At 40.4% G+C, this 26,327-nt stretch overlaps 1 protein-coding gene across 2 annotated transcripts in view; it reads left to right on the top strand.

Moving 5' to 3' along the window:
- Positions 1 to 26,327, top strand: part of TSPAN14 (tetraspanin 14) — a 79,554-nt gene that overhangs the window by 36,131 nt on the left and 17,096 nt on the right. Inside the window, exons 1-3 of one of the 2 annotated variants that reach the window (XM_072627978.1) lie at positions 5,058 to 6,197; positions 6,326 to 6,423; positions 25,758 to 25,808. In XM_072627978.1, the coding sequence (XP_072484079.1) occupies positions 6,343 to 6,423; positions 25,758 to 25,808 (132 nt within the window). In that variant the 5' untranslated portion in view covers positions 5,058 to 6,197; positions 6,326 to 6,342. Of the gene's footprint in view, positions 1 to 5,057; positions 6,198 to 6,325; positions 6,424 to 25,757; positions 25,809 to 26,327 lie in introns of those variants that run through there. The other variant, XM_072627977.1, reaches the window with a different exon arrangement.

The raw sequence follows: 26,327 nt of genomic DNA, 5'->3' as shown, positions 1-26,327 counted from the left end.
TCTGACCTTAGGATCCCATCATAGCTTTGGCATTGGAGGGCATCTCTGAGGCCCTAGATTCCAAACCCTTTGTTCTGTTAAAGTAACTTTAACAAGATCACACAAGATAGTTGTCGTCAGAGGTGGGATTCTGACTGGGTTTTTCTGAATTCAGGGTCACGACTCTTTCCATTATATTGCAGTCTTGTTGGAGTCTTTAAATGGGCCCAGATTCTAGTCTTTTCAGATTGTTAGGGCCTGTCAGAACTTGCCTTTTTGCAAGCTCAGGGTCATCTTGCTGAGATGAGGCATCAGAGTAGGACTTTGTGGAAGTGAGGCTATCTTTATTATTTTATATAATAATAGCTTGTGTTATATATAGCCCTTTATAGTTATAAGCAGCTCTTTACTCTGCATATAGCTTCTTTTGATAGTCATTCACAATAGTTCTGTAGGGGCCGGGAAGGAGGCTCTATCTCCTGGTATGGGGGCCAGAAAGTAGGACTGGTAAATTGCCTTTACAGATTCAGATGTGGTCCTGAACGATGGACGTTTAGGCTGCTTTTCTGAATGGCTGCACTGTTTTTCTTCTCTCATACTCACTTATATGATCTTTCCAATATTTCTGATATTAGGAAAGGTGAATGATTGATTTGATTTTGGGATGTCCCTCTTCTAATCTCAAGTTCATTCAGGCCCATGTGAACACCTGAGTGAACAAAGGTTGGCTTTTACTGATGGCTTATCTGCCTTTTCTAAAACTGGCACTGTAGTCATAGTTCACACTTAAAGTGTACAGAATACTTTGTGTACCTCTTATTTCTTGGGATGCTCACAGCAACCCTCAGACATGGGTACTATCATGTCTGATTTGCCTCTGAGTCCACTGAGCCTGAAAGTTATAGTGGAATCCTTGTCTGGAGTTTCTTCTTGGGTATTTGTAATGGCCAGATCAATAATCCAGTTCATCCTGCTGGGCATAGAGAGATTTCTTAAGTTATGGCCTTTTTCCAAAGCTACAAATACCGTCTTCACTTGCTGAGGCTTGGGGTTCAGGCCTTGTGGTCCCCTTACATGATATGTCATATACCTTGGAGGATTTCATGGAAGTTTTTGAACTCACTGAGTTTTTGTTGAGATTTCCCTTTGGAGAGAGTGCTCCCCCCCCCCCCCCCAAATGATGCCAGTTGTGAGTTCTCCAGCCCCAGCAGCTTCAGAGGGGGGTAGTTTTTCCCCAGATCACATAGACAGTATCTAAGTAGAATTTGATCTCAGATCTTCCTGACTGGAAATCCAGGGCTGTTTCTACTGGGTCAAACTGATTCTACTGTATACACATACAGGTATTTTATTCAATCTCGTCAGGTATATTTGTGTTTTTCTGCTTTCTCTCTGTTTTCTCTGTTCTCCTGACCTTATGTATGTTTTTTTTTTCTCTCTAATCCCGGTCTGCCTTTATCAAACAGTACCATATCTCTGTAGCAAGGTCCTTTATTCAGAGCATTCTTGATGGCGAATTCATTTGACTGTGTGATATATTCAAGGACCTTTACTTTTCGTTTGTTTTAAACATTAGAAAGTAAGCTGTTTGTCCAGAGGATTTCTCGGGCTCAATTTAGAGCTTACTGTGAGATAGAGAGGGACATTCTGGGGCTATTCTGGACTGGGTCCTGTCAGATCTTCTAAGCATCCTGAACTGACCTTGTGTATTATTAAGGGCTTAGTCCTTTAACTGGTTTTATTTGTTGTTTGTGTTTTTAACCCTGGATAGAGGTCTGGATAGTTTATTTAACATTCCTCTATCCAAGCTCCCTTGGTATAGCCCAAAGCAGATTAAAATGTAATTGGAAAATGTTTGACAAAAATACATAAATACACAATATAGATCATGTTAATTTGCGATTTTCTAAGTCAATATGCCCCTTCAGGGATCTGTTACTATTTGAATTTGACCTCACTGGTCTAGTATACTGTAATGCTCAACATTTTACAGATGAAGAGAACTGAGACTTAAGACAGGTCAAACAACCTCTCTGTTAGAGCCAAGCCTTGAATTCAAGTCTCCTGGATGTCGAGATCTCTGTTCTTCCACTCTGCCAAATAACCTAACTTGGCCTTGAACATTTATCTAGTCCAGAAAACACTAAGAAGCTTATTTTCTCTTTAATATATTTTAGTTGATGCTGCTTGCTTTTATTTCTTCATTTCTGAATATATCCCATTTTATGTGTGTGTACGTGTGTGTGAATGTGTATGAGGGCATATGTATACATATACACATACACACATACACACATACATATCTCTCTCTCTCTCTCTCTCTCTCCCTCTCTCTCATTTCATACTATCCAGCAAGTGAGGCCTCATAACTAAGTGTAAAGAGAAAGAGTGGAAGTAGGTCAGCAAAATCTCCAACACATCAGTTAGGCCTCTGAGGCCCCAACCTCTGCAAAGAATAGAAGGAGGTGTATTTTCTGTTACACAGCATTCAATTTTTGTTGTTGTGTTCTACATTTATATTGTAACTTGTATTTTGGGCAGCTAGGTGGTGCAGTGGATAGAGCACTAGGCTTCAAACCAGAAATGATTCCTTTTTCATGAGTTCAAATCCAGCCTTAGACACTTACTAGCTGTGTGACCCTGGGCAAGTCACATAAGCTTGTTCTGTTTCCTTACCCATGAAATGAACTGGAGGAAGAAATGGCAAAACATTTCAGTGTCTTTGCCAAGAAAACCTCAAATGAAGTCACAGAGAATTGAACGTGACTGAATAACAACTTAAATTTTGTTTTCTTGGCTTTTATTTTTGCATAATTTTATATAAAGCTTCCTATATATCTTTCAATTCTTAATATCCACTATGTCTTATGGCATTATGTCATAGTAGCTCCATATATTCATGTACCATCATTTTAGTCATTCTCTACCCAGTTCGTGGTCATCTACTTTGTTTTTAGTTCTTTGTTACCACAAAAAAAGAAGGAGCAATTATTTTCTCAGAGGGATTGTTTTCTTATTGACTTTTTGCGCAAAGTGGTGTGTTACAGTGGAGAGAGTGTTGGGTTTGGATGTAAGAAGGCCTAGTTTCAGATCTTCCTTTGACACTTTTTATTGGCGTAACCCTGGACAAGTAGGCGTCTCGGTATCTTAGCAGCTGCCTAGGAGTCATGTATTAGATCATAGGTGTAGGTGTGTTGTAACCTGCTCTGGTGATGAGAATTTCCAAACTGAACTCCCCCATGTTTCAGGCCATGTCCACTAAAGCACCACTTTTGAGTCATCTTGCTTTAGAAGTGATCCTGAGTTGAAAAAAGGAGTATCACACGAACCTGGTAATGGACTGTGTATCTTCCTTCTTTCCTGGGGAGAGTCTTGAATCATGGGTTATCTGCAGTCTTTGTCCATGAAGGTAATTGCCATTCAGGTCAATGGAATTTTAGGTCCTTGAAGGATTGAAAGTTTTTCTCAGTTCATCTTCATCATTCTTTACTGTTGGATGAAGAGTGGACTATTATTGGCACAGAGACACTTAAGCGCCCTTCTCTGGGAAAGAATGTAAAGATTAGTACTAGGATGCCTCTGGTTTTCTAAAGCATTACAAATATCCTGACTTACTGTGGAATTCAAGAGGAATTTTTCTGTAGTTACCCCAAAGAATTTCTTCAGCCTGCAGGGCCCAGGTTGCTGTGATGATTTTTCTTTTCTTGCTTGGTGATGACTGTCTCCTGCCCTGCTTAGGTCCCACTCCCCTCCTCCACTCTGTAAATATTTACCTCAGGTGTCCTTTTGAACTTTCCTACCTTTAATCTCCCTTAGGCACTAGGTAGGAAATGAGTGAGTGGGATTATGGGAGATCTGCCCTTGAAGGCTTATGAAGCTATTTCATAATTATGAAGTAGAGCTTGGCCCATGTGGAAATTTAAGGGACCCTCTTTGTTTTCCCCAAATTTAATCTAAGACCCTTTTATTAAGCACCTACATTGAATGTGAGAGACAGTGCCTAATTTCAGAACCGTCATGGTTAGGAGAAGCATCACTAATTAACTTGGTAGTGGCCTTCAAGGATTCTGTGGAGAAAGGTAAACCGTACAGTATTCCTGGAAGTGATACAGAAAAATGTGTATGTGTATGAGAAATCAATCTGTACATACTTCTTTTTGTCAGTTCTTTCTCTGGATGTAAATCGTGTCTTATTTCAAAAAGTTATCCCAAGTTTCTGCTCTGGTCATTCACTGCTGAGTAAGGAAACTGGTCCTACCCTCATGAAGTTTAAAGATTGTAGAACCAATAAGTTTTTAAGTTGTTTTTAAAGAAATTGATTTTATTACAAGGCAAAAAATACTGTGCATATTTTTTAAAAAAGGAGAAGAGTACCTGTGCAGGACCAGTAGACATCAAGTCTTCCCAACATAGTGAAAAACACTGAGAGCCCCTTGTGGTTGAATTTGTGTCTCCAAAAGAAGTAGATAATGCTTGGTTTTTCGCTCTCTCAAGGAGATTCAAGGAGGGAGGCACTATCATGGAATCCTATGAATGCTGAACTGTGAGTCTGGAGACCTGGATTCTAATTCCACCTTCAGCTATATATGACCTTGGGCAAGGCTCTGGGCTTCATTTTCTCATCTGTAAAATGAAGTGGCTGGACTACATTATTTTTAAGATTCCCTTCATGTGACAACATGATGTGATCCTTAGTTGATGGTTAATATAATGCAGGCTAAGTTGCAGAAGTGTTCAGTGGATGGTCATTCTTTAATCTGAGAAGTTTTTTTTTTGTTTTGTTTTTTTGATAAGTGAGTTCTAAGCACATTTTACAAGGAAATGAAAGACCTGAGAGCTGTAAGGGGACCTTTCCAACCTCTTTATCTTATAGATGAGGAAACTGGGGGCCATAGATTAATAGGAAAGCAAATATGGGGTAGGGGTGGGGAGGACTGGGGAGAGAAAGTGTTCTACATCATAGATGTAGATTTAGAAGGAGCCTTACAGACTCCTTATTTTAAAGATGAAACTGAAGCCTAGAGAGGTTAAGTGATTATTTTTTTCCAAGATCACACAAGTAAAATAAACAGCTGAGCTAGGATTTGAACTTAGGTCTTCTAATTCTTATCATCAGTGCACTCAGCATGGTCAGAGACACAGATATAAGAATTAGCATTTGTCTAAGGACGCACAGGAAATAAGTGACTGAGCTGGGATTTGAACTCAGATTCTCTGGAATAGGTAGGTGGTACAGTGGATAGAAGTGAGGAAGACTGAACTTGCTGAGTTCAAATCTGGCCTCAGATAACTTGGTAGCTGTCTGACCCTGGGCAAGTCACTTAACTCTGTTTGCCTTAGTTTATTCATCTGTAAAATGAGCTGGAGGAGAAAATGGCAAACTACTCCAGGAAAACCTCAGGTAAGGCTACAAAGTGTCAGACATGACTGAAAAATGACTGAACCGCAACCTCTGCAATGGCACCTTTCATAGCATACTCACTCAGAGGCAAAGATACAGGATTGAGCAAGACTGGAAACTAACCCGCAGATTAGCTTGTTAGTATAGTAGCAAGGGAACAAAGCAGATGTAAGCTGATGAAGTTAGGGAGCATGCTGTCTTCTTAGTAGCCACAGGAAGAGAACTTGGGGAATTTTCCGTCATAATTTCCCATCTTGATCTTTCTTTTTTTCTTTCTAAGCTGTTATCTCTGCCCTCCATTTCTGTTTTGACAGCCTTTACCATTGTTCTCTGAGGGCAGGCAGCAAGGTGATGCAGTGGATAGAAGGCTGGCCCCTACAGTTAGAGAGACTCATCTTCCTGAGTTCAGATCCAGCCTCAGATACTTGATAAATGTGTGACCCTGGGCAAGTCACTTAACTTTCTTTGCCTTAGTTTACTTATCTGTAAAATGAGCTGGAGAAGAAAATAGCAAACCACTCCAGTATTTTTGCCAAGAAAACCCCAAAAGGGGTCACAAAGGGTTAAACACAACTGAACAATAACAGTTCTGCTCCGGTTAATGAAGACAGTTAATTATTTCTTAATCCTTTTTCCTTTTGGAAAGCCACATCGGAATCTGTTCCCCTCATACTTATATCTGGCATTGGTAGGAAGCCAGTGCCCAGACTGGCATGCCTCCCTCTTTCCCCAATCTGTTACCAACTAAAGTAAATTCACACAATTGAACTGTTTCCTTCATTTTAATTTCATGGAGTGACTCACTGGCTAGCTGGTTGTGAGTTTTTCTTTTCTATTTTAGGCTCCCCTTTGATCTCCTATAGTTGCGGGAATGGACTGGTGGTTTGGGCGTTAGAAGCTTTTAAATGTAATTTGTTAACTCATTTCTTTCTTCTTTCTGTGCAGGCCCTGTTTTCCAGAAGATGCACTATTACAGATATTCTAATGCTGAAGTCAGCTGTTGGTACAAATATCTCCTGTTTAGCTACAACATTGTTTTCTGGGTGAGTGGAAGAGGAATCCAGTGGGGCATTTCTTCTTTCTGAGGCTGTCTGAGCAATAGCTGGAGTTGAGGGCCCCAGAGGAGGTGCTGATTAAACTGGGAGTTTGGCTAGAAGTGTACATAGTTCACTTTGTTCAGGCTGAAAGGGAAGGTTGGAAGTAGCTCTTTTAAAGGTTCAGGAAATGCCTCAAGAGGCCACATGTTGACTTATTTTTTCATTATTCACACTTCCCATCTGGGCAGGAAAGTGGGTGAAAGAAAAGAGAGATTCATTAAAGAATTGCTTCATTTTTTTCCACAGTCTCAATTTTTTTTTTTTACAAATGGCTCTTTGTTAATATTTCATTACTTTTAATAAGTGAATGCTTAGGGAGCTGAGATAGTGAAAATAGGGTACTTTCAGAAGGAATCTGGGCATTGTATAGGGCTAAATTGGGGCATCAAGGAAGGTGTATTATGTGCTGAAGGGGACCTTTGACCTTGGAGAAAATAGAGCCCTCCTCTCCTCTACGCTGCTTTCTGCCCCAAATTAGACTTGCCCTGGCTACAGTACCTCCATACAGGTAGCATTCAGGGACATGGAATTATGGGTTGATATGGGGAGAGAGCTCTTTTTGAGACAGAGAACCTGGGTTCAATTCATAACTCTACCTTTTAACTTTCTTATATGACCCTAGGAAAATCACTTAGGATCTGTTTTCCTCCATTTCTTCATCTTTAATTGGACTGGATCAACCCTGTGATCTCTACCAGTTCTAAATCTATAATCCTGTAAGCTTCCTCAACCACCAGACCTGTCTACCCTCCTGACATCAAAACTGGTATTTTTGACCCTTAAACGTGGACTACTCTTCTGGGAGTAGGAAATAATTTCCAACTTGAGAACATGACTAGTCCACTGTTGAATGGGTGTAGCATTTAAAGAAAACTGTTTTCCCAGCAGCGCCTCCTGAGATGGCAGAACTGTAATCTCAAAATTACAGTGCTTTGGCATCTCCATGGTAATTAAAGAAACCACACCACCCACCTCCATGTTTTAGTGTGATTTGCATGGGTGGTTGACACTTAGATCAGTCCAAGGAGCCTTGGTCTTCTGATCTTTCTTATATACATACAGCAGCGTCTTCCTCCATAGTACTCATATTGTCTGATGCAGTTTTTAAAAATTCCATCTTCTTCAACTCCAGCTGCAGACATACTTCCTTTCCCCCTACAAAATCCTAGTCATCTGTTTTCTAAGGCTTTGAAGCTATTTTTCCTTCTTTTCCTTTCATGTCATCTCTTGGCTCCTTGAGTCTTGTGCTAGGTTTACCAGTAACACATTGGAAACACCAAATTCAGATAGCAGAAGTTCATTACTCTGAAATTATTGCAGGTTCAGTTCGTGATTGAAGGTGGCTGCAGTGTTATCAGTGTTCTGCAGAATTGGAAAGGTATTTGAATGAGAGTTAATCATTTTTCAAGTTAGCATGCAGTGTTAGGACTCAAAAGTAAAGAAATAACGTCGCAGAAAGGCTGGCTTTGGAAATGACAGAACCGAGAGAGATGGCTCTTTCTGAAGAGAGGCAATGAGGCCCACAGCCCTGTTAGGTTCATAATAGTTTCTTGCCTTAATCTGTGAGAATATAGAGCGGGGGGCTAAGTGGATTTCCTATACTAGGGGTGGGAAGGTGGGATTAATATTGAAAAGGAACAAGACTGGCATTGCAGATGCTGGGGAAACTGCATTGGATTCGGAGTTAGAAGCATTGAATTCAAATTCTGGCTTAGATTGTTTATTTTGACCTTAGTTTCCTCATCTATAAGATGAATGAGACTAGATGGCTTCTGAGGTTCCTTCTGTTTCTTGATTAATGATTCTGGAATGTCCTCCAAGTTCTTAAAATTCCAGCTTTAAATCTATGAATCTGTGATCACCCTTAGAAAGAGAGGCAGGATTAGGGGTAGTAGAAAGAGCCACAGACCTGGAGTCTTGAGTTCAGGGGTTAAACTTGGGTACTAAACTTCTGAACTTGGATTACTTAGGGTTGCTAGACCTCAGTTTTCTCATCTGCAAAATAATACTCACTGTACATTTCCAGCAGATCCAGGGATCTGCTGGAGCCATCTCTTATTGGAGAGTAGACTGTTAAATTTTCACCATGAACATTTATTTATACTCTGGAAATCAAAAAAGGACTACAAATCATGGTTTGACTTACCTGTTTTATTGATCTCCTAGATTGAAGAAAATGTTAAAAGAATTCTGAGCATGCCCCCTTGTTCCCTTCCCAGAGGTGATTGTTAAGGCTACAGTAATAGGGTAACAGTGAGATTTAGATGAATAAAGAGGTGAATGTGCTTTGTAACAAGTTTTTAAAGTAACCTGGAGATTTTAAATCTTTGCCTTCAGTAGATAAACAGGATTATAGATTCAAAGTCAGAAAGGGACCTTAGACATCCTCTAGGCCAACCCTCTCATTTTACCAAGGAAGAAACTGAGGCCCAGAGAAGTTAGTTGGCTTGTCCAAGATTAAACCAGTAATGAGTGTTGGAGGTGGGATTTTAACCTAGGTCTTCTGATCCCAAATCCAGTACTTTTTTCCATTCTACTTCATTTGTCTCAGTTTTTATTATCTCTTACTTCAGTTCCGCCATCTCAGTCCTGCCTTACTTTAATTGTGAAGATGGCTACCTACTGTGATTTTGGGGATTGCTACCTCTCTCCCTCTTAGTAGATGGCCCTTGAAGGGGGTAGTGGCTGAAAAATATCCTCATGGCTAACCTAGCCAGGGTCCTCTCTGAACTGAGCTGTCCTCAGACTAGGTCAGACAGACAGACATTGTCTGTCTCATCCTGCCCATCTAGGTTGTACTACAGCTTGTGTTCTGCTGAGAAGCCAGAGTTGGCTGTCTGTTTCGATGAGGCATCAAATGAAAACTTGATTGTATGTTATTAGAAGGGATTTTCATTTGGCATAATTGTAGATCATTGGTGCTGAGGGATTTAGTTTTAACCAGAGAAGTTGTTTTTTAAAGGTGAAATTTTCCTTTGGACATCTTATATCAGAGGGATGTTAGACAATTGCTATTTTATCTTCTGAATAGAAAGACAGCTGATATTGTGACAACAGCTGTGATTTGGGAGTTTCAAGGACCTGGGTTCGAATCCTGACTCTGGTATTTTGAGGCTGTGGGCCCTGGAGGGATGTCAAGAGTCCCTCTGGAAGGTCTTCTGAATTCAAGTCTTGAACCTGAGCACTGAACCAGCTATGTGATCTTGTCTTAGTGTTGCTAATGTTTTTTCTAGACTTTAATTTCTTCGTCTGTAAAATGAGGGGTTTGGACTAGATGACTTCTGCATCTTTTCTACTTCTGAAGTGGGCTTCAGTGATCTCATTACTTATTTGTCCGCTTTAAAAAATCACCCAACTGATACGTTAATTCTGAGTCTTATCTAGCCAGCAGTTAAATTTCATATTTAATCAGAGAATTAGTGGGGAAATGTATTGCAAAGAAAGAGAGGCCAGAAGAGAGATGATTGGGAGAGTAAGGGGTCATTTTGAACTTTCCCCATTTGATTCAGCGAGCTGACTTGTCTGTCCTTCAATTCAGCCGACGTCTGTGACTGTATTGCTACTTTCTTCACCAGAGATGAGCTAAGTTAAACAATCCTCGGGCTGAACCCTTTCTTGGACATGTTTCAAAGACTGGAGTAGTAGATAAAAGGAGAGAGACTGTCTTCGAATGCATTAAGTGAGAAGTAGTAAAAAATTAAATTGGTAGCATGACATAATTGGCCGTGTTGGTATTCAGGGTTTATAACCTTGTTGCCATAAACATGCCAGAGTAAGAATATGCAGGTATCAGCTTGTTTCTCTGAGTAATACTTACTTATTAGCACCAGTAGAGGACAAAATGTTTATTCGAAGTAAAGTATTTATTAACTTTTATTGAGTAATGTATTTATGGTGCTACAGGCTAGTTACTAAGAAAGGCAAAAAATAGTCCTTAGTCTCAAGGAGTTCATGAAGGTCTTTTGAGGTAGACTTTGAGTAAACAATTACATAGAAACAAGGTGTAGACAGGATAAATCAGAGATAATGACAATAGTTAGAATTAGGGAGAGACCGAGAGGGAGACACTTTATTGGCATACAAAGTGTCATGCATGGTATCTCACTGGAAGCTCACACAACGCTGTGAGAGCGGTGATATTATTATCCCCATTTTACAGATGGAAAAACTGTGACTGAGGCATGTTAAATGTCTTGCCCAGGGTCATACATCTAGTAAATCGCTGAGGCAGAATTTGAACTTGGATCTTGCTGACTTTGACTATAATATTCTTACCCCTTGGGCCACCTAACTGCCTCAGTTGATAATCTTGGAGAGAAGGCAGTAGCATTAAGGAAGATGAAGAAAGATTTCTAGCAGAAGGTGAAATTTTAGGTGACACCCAAAAGAATTCAGGGAAGTCCTGAATGAGGAGGAGGAGAATTTTAGGCATGGGCTGTCCAGTGAAAATGCTCAGTGTTGGGAAGTGATGTGTCTTATGTAAACATGAATAGCAAGGAAGCCAGTGTCACTGAATTACAGAGTATGTCAGAAGATAGAAGAAGTGGGAAGATGCCAAGTTATGAAGGGTTTTGAATGCTAGGATTTTTTTTTTTTTTGATCCTGGTCATGATAGGGGACCATTGGAGTTGATTGAGTAGAGAGGGGTGACATGGTCAAACCTGCTATTTGTAAGAAGAACAATTTGGCAGTGGAGAGGAGGATAAACTAGACTGGGAAGAGATTGAAAAGTAGGAAGACCAGTCATCAGATATTTGTAATAGTTCAGGCATGAGGTGAGATTGACCTGCTTCAAAGTGGTGGTGGTGAGAGGATGGAAGGGAGAATATCTGAGAGATATTAAGAAGATAGAAGTGACAGAATTTGATACTTGATTAGAGATGGGGACTGGGAGAGAAAATGAGGAGTCAAGGGTGACATTCAGGTTTGAACCTGGATGACTGGGGGAATGATGGTGTCCTCAGTAGTAATGAGATTGTGGGGAAGAGGAGAGGGTTTGGGAAGAAAGAGGAGTTTGGCTTTGGACGTGTTGAGTTTACGATGTCTATGGGACTTCTAGTCAGAGATACCTCATAAGCAGTTGGAGATGTGGGATCAGGAGAGAGGTTAGGGCTGGACAAATAGAACGAGAAGCATCTGAATAGAGATGATAATTTAATCCAAGGGAGCTGATGAAATCATTAAATGAAATAGTATAGATGGAGAAAAGGATCCAGGACAAAGTCTTGGGAGGCATTGATTGTTAGTGGATATGACTTGTAAAAAGTTCCAGCAAAGGAGAATGAAAAGGAAAGGTCAGACAGGTAGGAGGACTGAAGGAGAGCAGTGTTATGATACCGTAGAAAGAAGAGGGTATCAAGAAGAAAGGGGTTAATTGCTAGTGTGAAAAGCTGCAAAGAAATTGAGAAGGATGACTGAGAAAAGGCCATTAGATCTGGCAGTTAAGAAATTACCGGTAACTTTGTAGAGCTGTTTTACTTGAGGAATGAGGTTGGAAGCCAGACTGCTAAAGTGAGAGGAAAGGAAATGGAAGTACCTACTGTAGATGGCCTTCTCAGAGAGTTTAGCCACAAAATGAAAGAGAGCTATAGCCACTCAAGTGAGGGATTTTTGAGGATGAAGGAGAGATGGGCATGTTTGTGTGAAGTAGGGAGAGATTGAAGATTTGGGAGAGAGTGAGGATAATAGAGGGGGCAGTCCACTGAGATGATGAGATGGAATGTAGAAGATTTTGCTTTGGTATTGGGTTATGTTTTGGTTTATTTGGTTTTCGTATGAGATAGGGTTGGTGGAAGTCATCTGAGTGTTCATTTCTCTTCATATCAACTTTTGACCAGGTCATGAGTGCATGAGACAATCATATGACTGTATGAAATCATAAATCTAAAGCTGGAAGGCATCTTAGAAATCTTCTAACCAGTTGCTTCATTTGTGCATGAGAGAACAGCCCCAGGGAGGTGACATTTGCTTATTTAGGGTCACACAGGTAAGTATCAAAAGCAGGTTTTGAACTCCCGTCCCCTGACTTCAGAGTGGTTTTTTTTCTCTTTTCTGTTACACTGAATCTTATTTAGGCCAACCCCTTCTATCTGTTAGCAGGTATTTATTAAGTACCTAATATGTGCATATTAAGCACCTAAAACGTGGGGATAGAGGTACAAAGAATCAAAAGATCCTTCCTCAGATGGAGCTTATAGCTTTAATCTGATTAGATTTAGAGCTGGGAGGGCCTGGGAGACCATCAGGCCAACCTGTTAATAGAATTTAGAACCCGGGAGGAACTTGGAGTCCCATTTTATGGTTGAGGAAACTGAGGCCCAGAGAGATAAAATTTGTAGCGTCAGGTTCAATTTGAACCAGGTGTTTTTAACTTTCCATCATTTCATAGGAACTTGTAGTCTTCGAAGCAGATTGTCCAAGCTGCTTACATTTAAATTCTTTGGACTAATTTCAGGTTTTAGTTGTACACGGGTTCAAGTATTATTCTGTCACTAATTAGCTGTGTGACCTCAGACAAGTCATTGATTTCTCTTGGGCCTCCCCTTTCTCATCTGTGAAATGAAATTTTGGCCTCAATGATCCTTAAGGGTCCTTTCCAGCTGTACTGTTCTCTGATTACCCCATTTTGAGGCTTCATGATGCAGAGAGCAGATGAGAGTGATCAGACCACATTATGCAGAGCTCAGGGTCTGCTGACGTTCGCATTGGACTGGGGGGCATGGACTGCTGGAGATGTCTGTACTGAATTACCCTGGGGAGAAAGCCACACTCCACATTCTCTGGGCTTGGGTACTTTGTGTGTATCCTGGCTGGCAGGTCTGTGCTGAATAGTGGCCCTGTCTCCATCTGTTGGAGCTAAATGTGAGATGAAGGGAAATCAAAATGCTTCAGGTTTTTCCATCAGCCACTGACCAACTGAAAAAAAAAAAGGATGCTGTATTTTCTGTCCCACATCCTGGATGTTTCCACACCCAAGCTGGCTCAGGGGCAGATGCTCCAAATGCTTAATTGGAGAATCCATTAAAATTTGGAGAGGTAGCATTTTCTGTCTGTCTCTGAGGGCTCTCACCTCTGCCACTTGACTGTCAACCTTCACTGATACAGCTCAGAATCATCCATAGGCAATATTTTTAAAAAGAGGCATGATTATTACCTTTGGGGACAGATACTGACTAATTGCACACTGATTAAGTATTCTGAGGAAAAGTCCTATTGAGCTAGTTTTAATAAGTAAATATATGATTAGCAGCCATTTGTATATGAGTAATTAGTGTGTTCAAATCTAAAAAGGCAACCAAAAAAAATCCTTTATAGGTTAAACCTATCCCCAGCTGTTTTATATGCACTCTTAATTTCTTTTAAAAATCCTTTCTTCATAGGTTAGTGCAAAGGTAAACTGCAGGGAATTCTTATTTCCATTCATGGGGCCCTGAATTAATGAGGTTTCACTGCGTCAGGTCAGTAAAGCTAAAGGAGGAATTTATTTGGTTCATATTTAGGGCTCTCAAGTACTCTCAGCTCTGTGAAGACTGTCTCTCACTTGTATGTATTGTCATATATTGGGACCCTCAAGAAGTAAACCAGTTTATTCTTTCAGTAAATATTGGAGTGCCTTCCGAGAACGATTAGTCATAGATTTGATGTGTTTAGTTTGGTCAGAACTTGCTAGATTCCATTTTATGATTACTGTGAACTCTGAATAACTGGCTAGCATTTATATAATAATGCTTTAAGCTTTTACAAATATCATCTCATTTGATCCTCACAACAGCCCTGAGAGATAGAGCGATTATTAATCCCAGTTTTGCAGATGAGGAGGCTAATGCTGATGGAAGTTGTGACCTGACCAGGGTCACACAACTAAGTGTCTGAGGTTGAATTTGAACTCGGCTCTCCCTGATTCCCAAGAACAGTACTATTAGGGCATAACATTGCCCCCCCAGCTGACAATTATTGACTTCTAGCCTCTCCAAAGTGGGAGGGCTCTTTCCCTGACCAGGAATCATTTATTAAGTATTTCCTCTGTGCAGGGAACTTCACCACATGCTGGATGATTGGATGTCTGATCTTTACTTGATGGGTGACCTTCAGAGATGTGAAAGTCACTCCCTCTCAAGGCAGCCTATTTCACTTTGGATATCTAATTTTTCAGAAATTCTTCCTTATCAGGGAGCTTAAATCTGTCTTTGTAACTTCACCCATTAATCTTAGTCCCGCTCTTGGGGGGCTAAGAAATAAAAACCTAATTCCTTTTCCACATATAACACTTTAGATATTTGGTCACCTTTCATTTCTGTGCTTTTTCTCTGCTCTTCCTTCTCTTCCATCCTCCCACCCACCCTCCAACCTCCTTGCTCTATATTAAAGAAATATCTCATGGAAATAAAAAAAAGTAAAATAAATTTTATTGATACCTTTCATTTTTATATCATCCAAATTTCTCCTTGCATCCTTTCCCCTTCTTTAGCCTCTCCCAGAGAATCATTTCAATAAAGAAATTTTTATTAGATTGTAATCACATTGAGGTCAGGGACTGTTTTTTGCCTCTTTTTGTATCTCCTGTGCTTAGCACAGTGCCTGGTACATAGTAGGTATTTAATAAATGTTGATTGATTGTTAAAGAAAAATAAGACAAAAAATCAGCAAATCCCAACCATACATTGAAAAATATTAAATACAGTATTTCACACCTGAGGACCCCAACTTCTTCTAGGAGCTGAGAGAGATATCTTAGGAACTCCTATGTCTGTAGCCCATGGTCATCCAACGACAACTCTTCTGTATGGTTTCATGTTCCCTCATTATCCTGGCTACCATTTTCCACCTTGGTCAATATCATCTTACTTAAACTGCGTCATCCAGAATAAAATATGACATGATATTTATATCCATATATATTCGGATTGGCCTGTAGGGTCAATTATTGGTGGAATGTAACCTTTTTTCTTTCTTTTAATGTAGTTCATGGTTGCATCACCAAAAAAGCCCACTAATGCTGTGTGCTATTGATGAGTCTCTATTAATGAACAGAGATTATAAACTTGAATTCCCAATGCTGATGCAGTTAGGAGTCTACCTGTTTCTCCCTCCTCACTTTCTTCTCCCCCATGCCCCACCTCCTTTTCATTAGTAGAATGAACAGGGGTAAATTGAAGGGAGCTGAAATAGTTGGTGCTAGGAAAGTGGATTAAACTTGCACATTTATAGCCCCAAGTCACTTTCAAACTTTTAGAAAGCTTTGACAAAGCAAGATTCCTGGGTGAGGCCGGCATGTTATCAGTTGTCTGGTGTAGCTTAGAGGATTCTGCTGGTTTATCTTGCTAGACCCAGCTTCCTCCCACCCAGCCCATGTCTTCCTGAGGTCTCTCCCCCACTTTGTGTTGTATAGGTCCTCTGTGAGCCTTGTGTGAGCGCGTGCGCGCACACGACGATATGTTTGGAGCAGAAAATCTGGCCAAAAAGTTCTAGTGGCATTGAAAACTTTACTATAGTGCCTTTGTTTCCCTGGGTCCTAATAAGTATTTGTTGAATTAGATTGAACTTCATGATTTCACCTTGCTTTGGAAGCCCAGATCAAAAGCAACATATCCTTGGAAATGGTCCATAATGGCATCTTGCCTTGACTCTCAGAGTTCACTGTGGCTTTCTAAAGCCAGTCGAGGGAAGGCTTCTGTGTCTTGTCCTTGGTTCAGTCCTTCCAGCATCCACTTACTGCAGGGGCAGGCTCTCTAGTGTTAGCTGGATGAATGAATGTGGGGTATTTTTCAGAGTTCTGAGGTTACTTGAGGACAGAGCCAAAAACACATATTTACCTTGTTGCCAGCATTTTACTTTGAACGTGATAAGTAAAGAAGGGCCCCTTAGGACTTTTTAAAAAGTGCCTGAATGCTTTTTGGTTTTTTGGTAGACAATTAGTTGGATTGTTAGACTCAATTAAGGTCTGCCAAATTGTGAGACCAACTCCTTTTGAGGTCAGTAGCTTGCTTATTATTCCCACTTAAAAAACCAACAACAAAAATCAGATGGTGAACCCCAGTGTTTCGATTGCAGGGTCATCTGATTTAGCAAGTACTATATCTCAGAGCCTGAACATCAAAAGGATCTGGGGAACGGGAGGGGGTGGTGGATCCAGAGTTGGAGAAGCTGGAGGACCTGAGCTTACTGCCCAGGTTTTCTCTGGCTACCTAGGTGATGAAAGACCAGTTGTTTAGTTCCTCTGGGGGAAAGTTTCCTCAGTTTCCCCTTTTGTAAAGTGACAGGCTCTTTAAAGCTCTTGTAGCTTTTAGTCTATGGTCCTAAGGAGGTTAGCTTTATAAAATCATAGACCCTGTACGTGTAAGAGACCTCAGAAGCCATCTAGTCCAAACCACTGATTTTACAGGAAATTGAGGCCTAGGGAAATTGTGACTTGCTCAAGGCAGTACTGAATCCCATTTCTGGCATCCCTGTCTGGCAGCCCTCCCTGTTGGGCCTCCGGTGTCTACTAGAATGCCTCTGCTGGAAAATTATGAGAGCTCAGTGGGGTAGCTCAGATTGTCCTGGGGCAGAGGCTAGACCTGAAATTCTCCCTTTTTTTAGAGCCAGGTAGGGAGACTGCTGCCAGAATCTGATGAATGTGGGCACAAATGAAAAGGATTTGTTAAGTTATAATTCTGTGCCAAACACTTTGCTAGTTACTGGGGATACAGGTACAAAAGTGAAATAGGCCCTGACTTTGAGGAAATTACATTTAAATGGGAGGAACCTGACATCTGCAGTGTAGCTAGATGGTGTAGTGGATAGATCCAGATGTGGAGTCAGGAAAACACATCTTCCTGAGTTCAAATCTGGCCTCAGAAACTTCCTAGCTGGGTGACCTTGGGCAAATCACTTAGCCCTGTTTGCCTCAGTTTCCTCAAATATAAAATGAGCTGGAGAAGGAAATGGCAAGTCATTCCAGTATCTTCACCAAGAAAGCCCCAAAAGGGATCACAAAGAGTCTGACACCACTGAAAAACAACTAAACAACAAACCTGCTATTGGGGGAGCATTGGCTCTAGGGAAGGGAGTGGAATTATATGGCAGTCTATGGATATTCCCTTTCCAAGAAGCCCTAATCCCTTTTTGCTTGGTACTGCTACCTGACATAATGGACTTGACTTGGAGTCAGGAGACCTGGGTTTGAGTTCGGGTTCTAACAGTCAGCATTTAGGCAAATCACCACCTTTCTGAGCCGTGGTTTCCTCCCCTCTGAAATGACAGTAATAATGATAGCCTTTAATAGTAAGAATAATGCCTGCTTCACAGGGCTGTGGTAAGGAATGGGTGCTGGGTGCTGCTGCTGCCGCATTCTTTTTTAGAAAATTAGTTTATCTTATTTTTAATGTTATCATTGATATCTTTTGTTTTTCTATCACCTATATTTTCTCTTCTCATCCCCTCCCTGATGGTCTTCCTTTATAATAAAGTTATAAAGGGGAAGTTAGCAATATCAACCAACATATTGAATATGTGTATGCAGCATTAAATGCCCCAAGTCCTTCCCCCTCTACAAAGAGTTCCTTCTCACATTTCTTCTTTGGGACTAGACTTGATCAATTAAATGCAGTTTGAAAAATTCTAACTGACCCAGATAAAGCTGTGCTTTAGGGTTACAATAAACCTATTTCATGTGTTGAGGGGGTACTGAGATGGGGGAGGTGGGGCAGAGAAATGTATCGTGCCTCAGGAACAAGCAACAGGGGATCTGAATCCAGATCCATAGTCAAAGCTTGCTTGTAAGGTGGACGGCTGGTGTCTTCATGAGAGGTTTTGCACCTTCACTGTTACATTCACCATTTGACCTGTCACAAAATATGTAGGATCATAGACTTAGAGCAAGATGGTGTCGAAGAAAAACTATTTAATATTGTCCTCTGCATTTAGACACTGGCAGAAACAGTCCAGTTTTACACCTTATTCCTTGATAGGTACTTAGTTATTCTCCATTTATCACATATATAGCTTGTTTGTACGTATTTGTTTGCTTGTGGTCTCCCCATTAAATTGTAAGCTCCTTGAGGCCAGGGACTGTCTTTTTTTTTTTTTTTTTTTTTTTGGTTGCCTTATTTTGAATCTCCAGCCTTTTGCATAGTGCCTGAAACAGGGTAGGTGCCTAATAAGTGTTTATTGGCTGATGGACAGTTTAATTTAAGAGTAATCTGTTTTCAGTCATTTCTGACTTAGAGGTGTCCAAAATGAGTTTTCCTGTGTCCTCTTGACATGTCTCTGCTTATTTATGTAATTGCTCTTATGTTTCAGGCACTGGGCTAAGTAAGTGCTTTACAAACACTATCTCTCTTGATCCTCAACAACCTCGTTAGGTTGGTGCTATTTTTATCCCCAATTTATCGTTGAGAAAACTGAACCAGACAGAGGTTAAATGACTTGCCCAAGGTAACACAGCTAGTTCCTGAGGTCCCATTTGAATTTAGGGTTTCTTGACCTCCAGGCCTGATACTTTATCTACTCACTGTACCATCTACTCTATCTACTCACTGTACCATCTACCTGATTTACAGGAATCCAATAATTGGCATATGCAGAGCAGATGTACCTCTAGCCCCTTCTTTTCTGATCACTCCCCTAGGGTAATCAATGGGGTCCCTCCCATAGTTCTATTTGGAGAGTCTAAATTGAATAGCAGAGGTATCTCTTATTGAGTGGGAAGTCTTTCTCTGGTAGACTCTAATCTCTCCTGGGGATAGTGAGAGGAGATTGCTTTTAGATGGGTCAATATCCAGCTAACTCCAGCTGGAAGGTGGAGGTGGAGGGTAGGCAGGGGGAGGCCAAGGCCATGAAATTATCCAGGTTAGAGGTACTCATCCATTTGCCTAGTAAAAGGCCTTTTTTCTTTGTCCTGACCTATCTTAACTCTCAAGTTGTTGGGAAGTAAGGAAAAGAGTTCTTAGGCAAGAGAAAATGTTTCAAAATATTTTCAGTTTTACAGACAAGATTGCTTTTTTTTTCAATAATGCTTGAACAAAGAGATGTTAGAGATCATTGAGTCCAACACTCATATTTTACATAAGGGGAAAGTGAGACACAGTGGTTAATGAGTATGCCCACTATCACACAGTATAGAAAGTGGAATTTGAGCCCAAATCCAAACTCTGCACACTTCCCATTGTCCTATGCCCACTTAGGCTTAAAAAGAATTTTCTGTTACTAAAATATATGTGCATTTATGAAAAATAGCCTACAATGGCCCTTGTTCTGGGCAGGCTGCTGTGCCCTAAGCAGTTTCTCATCTTGTTTATCCCTAGTCACTAGCACTGCCCATGAGACATTTGCCACAGAGTATCCATGGCAAAGTTGACAGGGAATGAATGTGTGGTATCAGAGTCCAGTCCCTAACCAGTCCCCAGAAACCCTCATCCTGTTGTCTGTTTGATTCTGCCCTAAAAATAAAATAGAGTTTGGGAACATAGCAAATCTGTGGATTTATTTGGTGGATGTTCTTATTTGTTATAAAGATTGTTTTTATTTTTTTTTTCATTTGTGGTAGAGAGGGGAGCTATTGATAATTTTGCCAGGAAAAAAAAAGGAAAGAAAGAGCATTAAAAAAAACCAGACAAAACAGAAGGAAAGAAGACAAGCAGGACAGCTGGGAAAATATGTTGAATTTATCATATATTTTGAAAGATTCAAGGGGTATAGAATAGAAATTAATGATTTCACAATCATATTTTTTTGGTTCTATTTTGTGTTATTGGAGGGTGTTCATTAAGTTAAGAATAAAAAATGTTGTTTTGTTTAGTAGTTTTTTCAGTTGTGCCCTACTCTTTTTTGACCCCATTTGGGGTTTTCTTTGCACAGATACTGGAGTGGTTTGCCATTTCCTTCTCTGGTTCATTTTACAGATAAGGAAACTGAGGCGTACAGGTTCACTCAGCTAGTAAATGTCTCTGGCCAGATTCGAGTTAAGGAAGATAAATCTCTATCCACCACCAAACCCTTTCCCCCATCCTCAGATGGGAAAATTTATACTAGTTCTTAGTGTCTCATCCTCCAAAGGAGAAACTCCAGAGGAGGTGGACAGTATAACTAGGCAAAGAATGTTTTGGTATCTGGTCTAGATCCATGCTGGTCTAAAAAAGTTGTCAACAGAGACTAAAACTAAAAAGAAGAGGGCAAAGGATGTGAAATATGCTTTATGGCAGGTACCCTTCATTCCCCCTGAGCTGTCATTTAGATGAGCCAGAAGAAAGGAGCCAATGAAAATTTTAATGAAAACAAAACAAAAGGAAGTGCCTTCTTTACGTGGTAGTTTTGAAAAACAAAGTGCTTCAATGCCTTTTGTTTTTATGTTTGTCATTTTCACATATTGCCTTTAATGTTCTCTGTCCCCTCCCATTTGAAATCTTCCTTGTTATTATAGTAATGATGATAATAACAGTAATAACTGACGTAGATCACGCACCATGGTGGCAGACAACATGCCAAGCACTTTATGATCATTATCTCTCTTTATCTTCACAATAACCTTGGAAGGTAGATGCTGTTATTACCCCCATTTCATAGATTAGGAAACTGAGGCAAACAGAGGTTAAATGACTTCTCTAGAGTCACGCAAGTAGTAAATATTTGAAGTAGAATTTCACGTCTTGTCTTCCTGACTCCTGGCCTGGCCCTCTACCCACTGAGGCACCTGGCTGCCTCTGTAACAAATAAATACCGTTTAGGACAAATAGCCTATAAAGTGACAGAAATCTATCTGACAGTGTTTCTCTCTTCTCTTCTGTGTCTATGTGGAAGTGTATTTCGTTGCCTATTCTCTGGACCAAGATATTCATTATTACAATATCCTTTTAGTGGGATCTCACTTTCTGATGAATCTAATGGATTACTTGGTGTATTATTTAAAAGTTCAAATTTGTATATGTTGGATTCTTTTTGAGGTGCTCCCCAGGCTACAGCATTCATTAATCCAAACATTAAGACATGTTAGAAGGAGTGAGGAATGTTAAGCCTGGAAAAGGGGAGACTCAGAGGAAGAGATCATTTGCCCTTCCAATACTTTCAGCTGTTTGTGTGGACTAGTCATAAAATAACAATAATTGATGTAAGGCTCTTTGAGAAGTAGGGCATGTATGTGAATGAGGTTGACCTAGAGTTTAAGTTCAGCCCCAGATACTTCCTGGTGGTTTACCTTGGGCAAGTCATTTAACCTTCAAGTAAACCTAAGCCTGGATTAAGAGGATGTTACTGGTCTGAAAAAAAAACCCAAAGTGTATAGCTTTTACGTATTTTACACACAAGCTATGAACCTCAAAGGCCTCCCTTTATAGAGGGCTTAGAATTTTCCAACCAACTTCATTTCCCATCAGTTGTTCTGCTTGGTTTACCTTCTGGTGTTACTGCTGCCCCCTCTCCCCCAGCTTCCTTTTGTGTATGGTCACCCTTTTCCCCTGCCTCCATTAGATTTAAGCTCCTTGAGGTCAGGCACTATTTTTTTTTTCAGTGCCTGGCTCTGATCAGATCATATTCAGTGTTTATTGATGATTGACATTATCTTATTTGAACCTCTGGAGGACCCTGCAAGCTAGATATTCTCTAATCAATTATTCTTTGATCCATGGATACCATCTTTGCTGTTCTGAACACTGTACACTCCATGGGACTCCTGGCATCCTTCCTAGCTGTCCCATGCCTGGGATACTCTCCCTCTTCATCGCTACCTCCTGGCTTCCTTCCAGTCTAAGCTGATAGCCTCAGATCTGCAAGAAGCCTTTTCTGATCCCGCTTAATGCTAGTGCTTTTTCTCTGTTGGTAATTCCAAATTTATCCTGCATCTATCTCGTTTGTGCGGTTGTTGTCTCCTCCACTAGAGTGTGAGCTGAAGACAGGGACTGTTTTTGACTTTCTCTAGATCCCTAGTGCTGAATGGCCCTCAGAGTGAGGAAACCCATGGAAATGCTAGTGAGGTGGAAAAGGAGAAATTATCCCTCCACATCCCCCATCCACTAGTTTAGTAGAAAGAACTACGGAAGGTTAGACTAGGTTCCAGTCTGACCTTTGGCCAATCACCTCTTCTATGTCATGGAAGGGTCGACTAGGTAACCTCTTCAGCCTAAACCTTTTGTGATGTACATGATCTTTAGGGTTCTTTTCACCTCCAAAACTGTGGTCCTGGATTACAAGGACTCAGTGCTAGAGGAAGACTTTAGAGATCATCTAGTCCATTTCCTTCATTTTACAGATGGAGAAACTGAGGCTCACAGAGGTCAGTCATCCAGCCAGTAAGCTTTGAAGGCACTCCACTGAGAACTGAGGACACAAAGAATGACAGAAAACAGTCCCTGTTTTCAAGGAGCTCACTGTCTAATGGGGGACACAAAATGGGTACAAACAGGGTATAAGACTAGGTAAATTGAAGATAATCAATCAGCTGAGGGAGAGCACTAGCATGGCAGCATTAATGCATAGGGTCACACATGTGGGGAGAAGTAGAGTTGTAAGGAATGAAGAATAGGAGACCCAAGATGAAAACATGCCTGGAAAGTAAAGGCTTTGTTGTTATTTATTAACGGAGGTATCAAGCAAGTCTTGCAGACAAAGGAAAGTTCTATTTCAGCTCAGTCTCTGAAATTTAGGAGGTGATCCTTAGCATAATGCTGAGATCATTCCAGTGCTTTGTTTTTGTTTTTTTTTTTTAAACAAAACCCCTGAGCCCTGTTTCAGGAATGCTGGTGCTGGGAATTTGTACGGCCTTTACTTTGTTTTAGGAGTGAGTATAAAATAAGATTGGAAGGATTGTGTATGTGTGTATGGGGGGGAGTCATTATTTTTAAGTTTAAGGTCATTGGGCACTTAATCAGCTTAGTATTATATGAGTCTTGATGAGTTTTCCATATCCTGCTTTTCAATAAGGAGCCAGATGAGTATTTGATGTTTTAGCTCATTTGGTTAGAGTTTGGTTCTAACTTTTGGACAGGTCAAGTTAGTTTTGTTATTTTCTTCAGCTTGTATATAGATTGTTCTTTTGGTGTAGGCTGGCTTTCCCAGTGGGTTGGAAGGGAGAGAATGGGTGAATCAGTGTAAATCCATTGTCACTGTAAGAAAAATACATCGAAGTGTGTAACCTGTTGATGGTGGGTAATACCTTTGTATACTCTACTTTTGACTATGTGCTTGACCTAAGTCAAGCAATTAAAAGAATTATTAAGTGCTTACTGTATACCAGGCATGGTGCTCCTCTTTGGAAATACCATTGCAGAAAGACATCTACTCTAAAGGAGTTCCCTTTCTAGTGGAGTGGGAGGGAGCAACATGCAAAAGAAAACTGAAAAGAACATGGAGGAGGATTAGGAGCTTGATGTACAACAGGTCTGCATACTCTTACGGCTTGTGGGCAGGGCCCCACGGAAAAATGTAGAGGAAAACATCCTTTTTATGTAGAGGAAATCCTTTGGTGGGCCACAGGTTGTGCAATCCTGATGTAGAGTGACCTGTGTAGCGCCCAGAGAGGAATAAAGATGTGACTTGCCTGGGTGATTTGATTACAACGGAGGCTCTGGGAGTGGCCAGCTACTCACCGGAAGGGTGTGCTTCCAGTGTGAGAAGGCCGGGAGTAGAATGAACTTTGAAGGTCAGGGGACTGTAGCAGAGAAGTCCAAAGTCAGCAGTGGAGTCCAGAGAGGGAACCTTAACTAGACTTCTGTTTCCTTACTTATAAAGTGAGATAGTGTTTGCAATAAATCATAGAATGGTTGGGGAAAAACAAAAGAAAACAACACTTTGGAAGCTGTATACTGCTATAATATAATAATAGTGAACTGTCACCTTTATACACATGATGAAGATATATATTGAAGGGAAAATATATGGGTAGGTTATGAAATACTAGAATTAGAAAAGAAATTAGCTCAGCCATTCTTCTCATGCAGGAATCATTCTCAGCTCTGATGGTACTGAGGGATTCTGAAAACAAAATGAGAGAGTGCAGGTCTATATGGAAAGGAGATCACCTATGAAGGTGAAAGATAGAATGAACAGTACAAAAGCTGGGAGGCCAATGGGTCCAGAATGGAGAGTATGTGGAGAATAATATGAAATTATACTGAGTATAAATACTTATAATATACTTAGAAAATACTTAGAAAAAATATAAGTAGGAAAGAAACTCTTAAGTGGTGAGTTGTGGAGTTGGTATTTTTTTCCCCCTAGAAGCAGTAGGGAGTCATGGGAGATTTCTGTGTGTGAGATTTATGTAGTTAGACCTGTGAATTGAGAATATCAGCACAGCACTGAGTGGAGAATGGATTGGAGGGAGAAGAAGCCAGAAGCAAGAAGACCAGTTATTTTTCTAGTCCAATGTGAGAAGAGATGAGGGCTTGAATTAGGGTAGAGACTGAAAGTCAAGAGGTGATGAAGAGGTAGAATGGACAAGACTTGTAACACTAGATTTGCGGGGGGTGTGAAGGAGAAGGAAGAGTCAAGGATGACTTCATAATTGCTGTACCCCTTTAATAGAATGTAAGCTCCCCAAAGGCAGGGATTTTCATTTTGTCTTTGTATCTCTAGTGGCTAGTACAATTCTTGTTCATGTTTTTTGTGCCAGAGATCTGTGATTCCATGAATTCAGATGCCAACCCTTCAGTAACTTACAGCCTTAGAGAATTAGTTGTGAGGGACCCTTTGAGGTTTGCTCACTTGTCCATGGTTACACAGAGCCACTTATCTAAAGAGGTAGATCAAGACATGACCATCTTTTAGAGAGTTAACTAAGTGCAGATCCCCAAGAACAGGTCTGAGATTATGAGGCAACTTTTCTTAGATTCTGCTTGATCTGATGCAATGGTGATTGCTTGTTTATATTTCACTTTAGTATCACATTGATAACAGAACCAGAGCTGTAATCTTACCAAATTCCCCTCCCAAAAAGTTCATCTTTTCTGTTTCATCTGGACGAGAATATTTTAGAGGTCTTGGGAGAGTGTTCCAAGTTTGTCCTAAAATGGTCCCATTCTCTCATGAAAGTCAAAGTCAACAAGACAATAGCTTCTTTGTTCTAAGGCTGAAAATAGCTCAGTTCACATAGTAGTTTGACAGATCTCTTTTAAAGACCTAGTAATATGATCTATCTGTGGTATTCATGCCTACCTTTAGGGTGGTTCTACGTGTTATGTTGACCAGACTGACTATGGCTATGCCTCTTAGGTTGATCTGATTGACTGTATATTACACCAAGAATGTGGCTAAGATGAATTTCCATTGTCCATGACCTCTGATGAATTGTTTTTCTCCTGTTTTTCTTCCAGTTAGCTGGAGTTGTTTTTCTTGCTGTTGGACTCTGGGCATGGAGCGAGAAGGTAAGAGCATTCTTAAACTATAGCTCTTTAAATATTTGAAGACAGCAAACCTGTCATCCCCAACCCCCACCTACTCCCCCTTCCCCAAAACTCTACGCCCCTCCAGCCATGAAGCAAGGCAGCCTTTGTCTGTGCTTTTGGCAGGCTTCCAGGGCTGCTATTGACTATAACAAATGCTAGTTCAGACTTGACTTTTCCTCTTTAATTTTTTTAAACATAGCCTCATGCATTATTTGTGCTGGTGTTGAAAAATTTGAATTGATTAAAATCCACACAAAGTCAATACTATTAAATAAATTTTTTGGCCTTTGAATCATGATATCTTATGAGTTGGAAGGGCCACTAGGATTTCCTTTTCAATTCAGGAATATCTTTTACAGAATTTCTGGTAGATTACTATCCAGCTGTTTGTTTAAACTTTCCAAGTGATGGAGGGAGCTTACTCTCTCCCTAAAGCAATCCATTCTATTTTAGGATAATTCCACATATAAGAAAATTCTTCCTTACATTGTGCCCAAA

Source organism: Notamacropus eugenii, chromosome 1 (genome assembly GCF_028372415.1).
Source record: "Notamacropus eugenii isolate mMacEug1 chromosome 1, mMacEug1.pri_v2, whole genome shotgun sequence".
Taxonomy (NCBI): Eukaryota; Metazoa; Chordata; class Mammalia; order Diprotodontia; family Macropodidae; genus Notamacropus; species Notamacropus eugenii.
The sequence above is the reverse complement of the archived record's forward strand: the minus strand, read 5'-3'. Positions and strand labels throughout refer to the sequence as shown.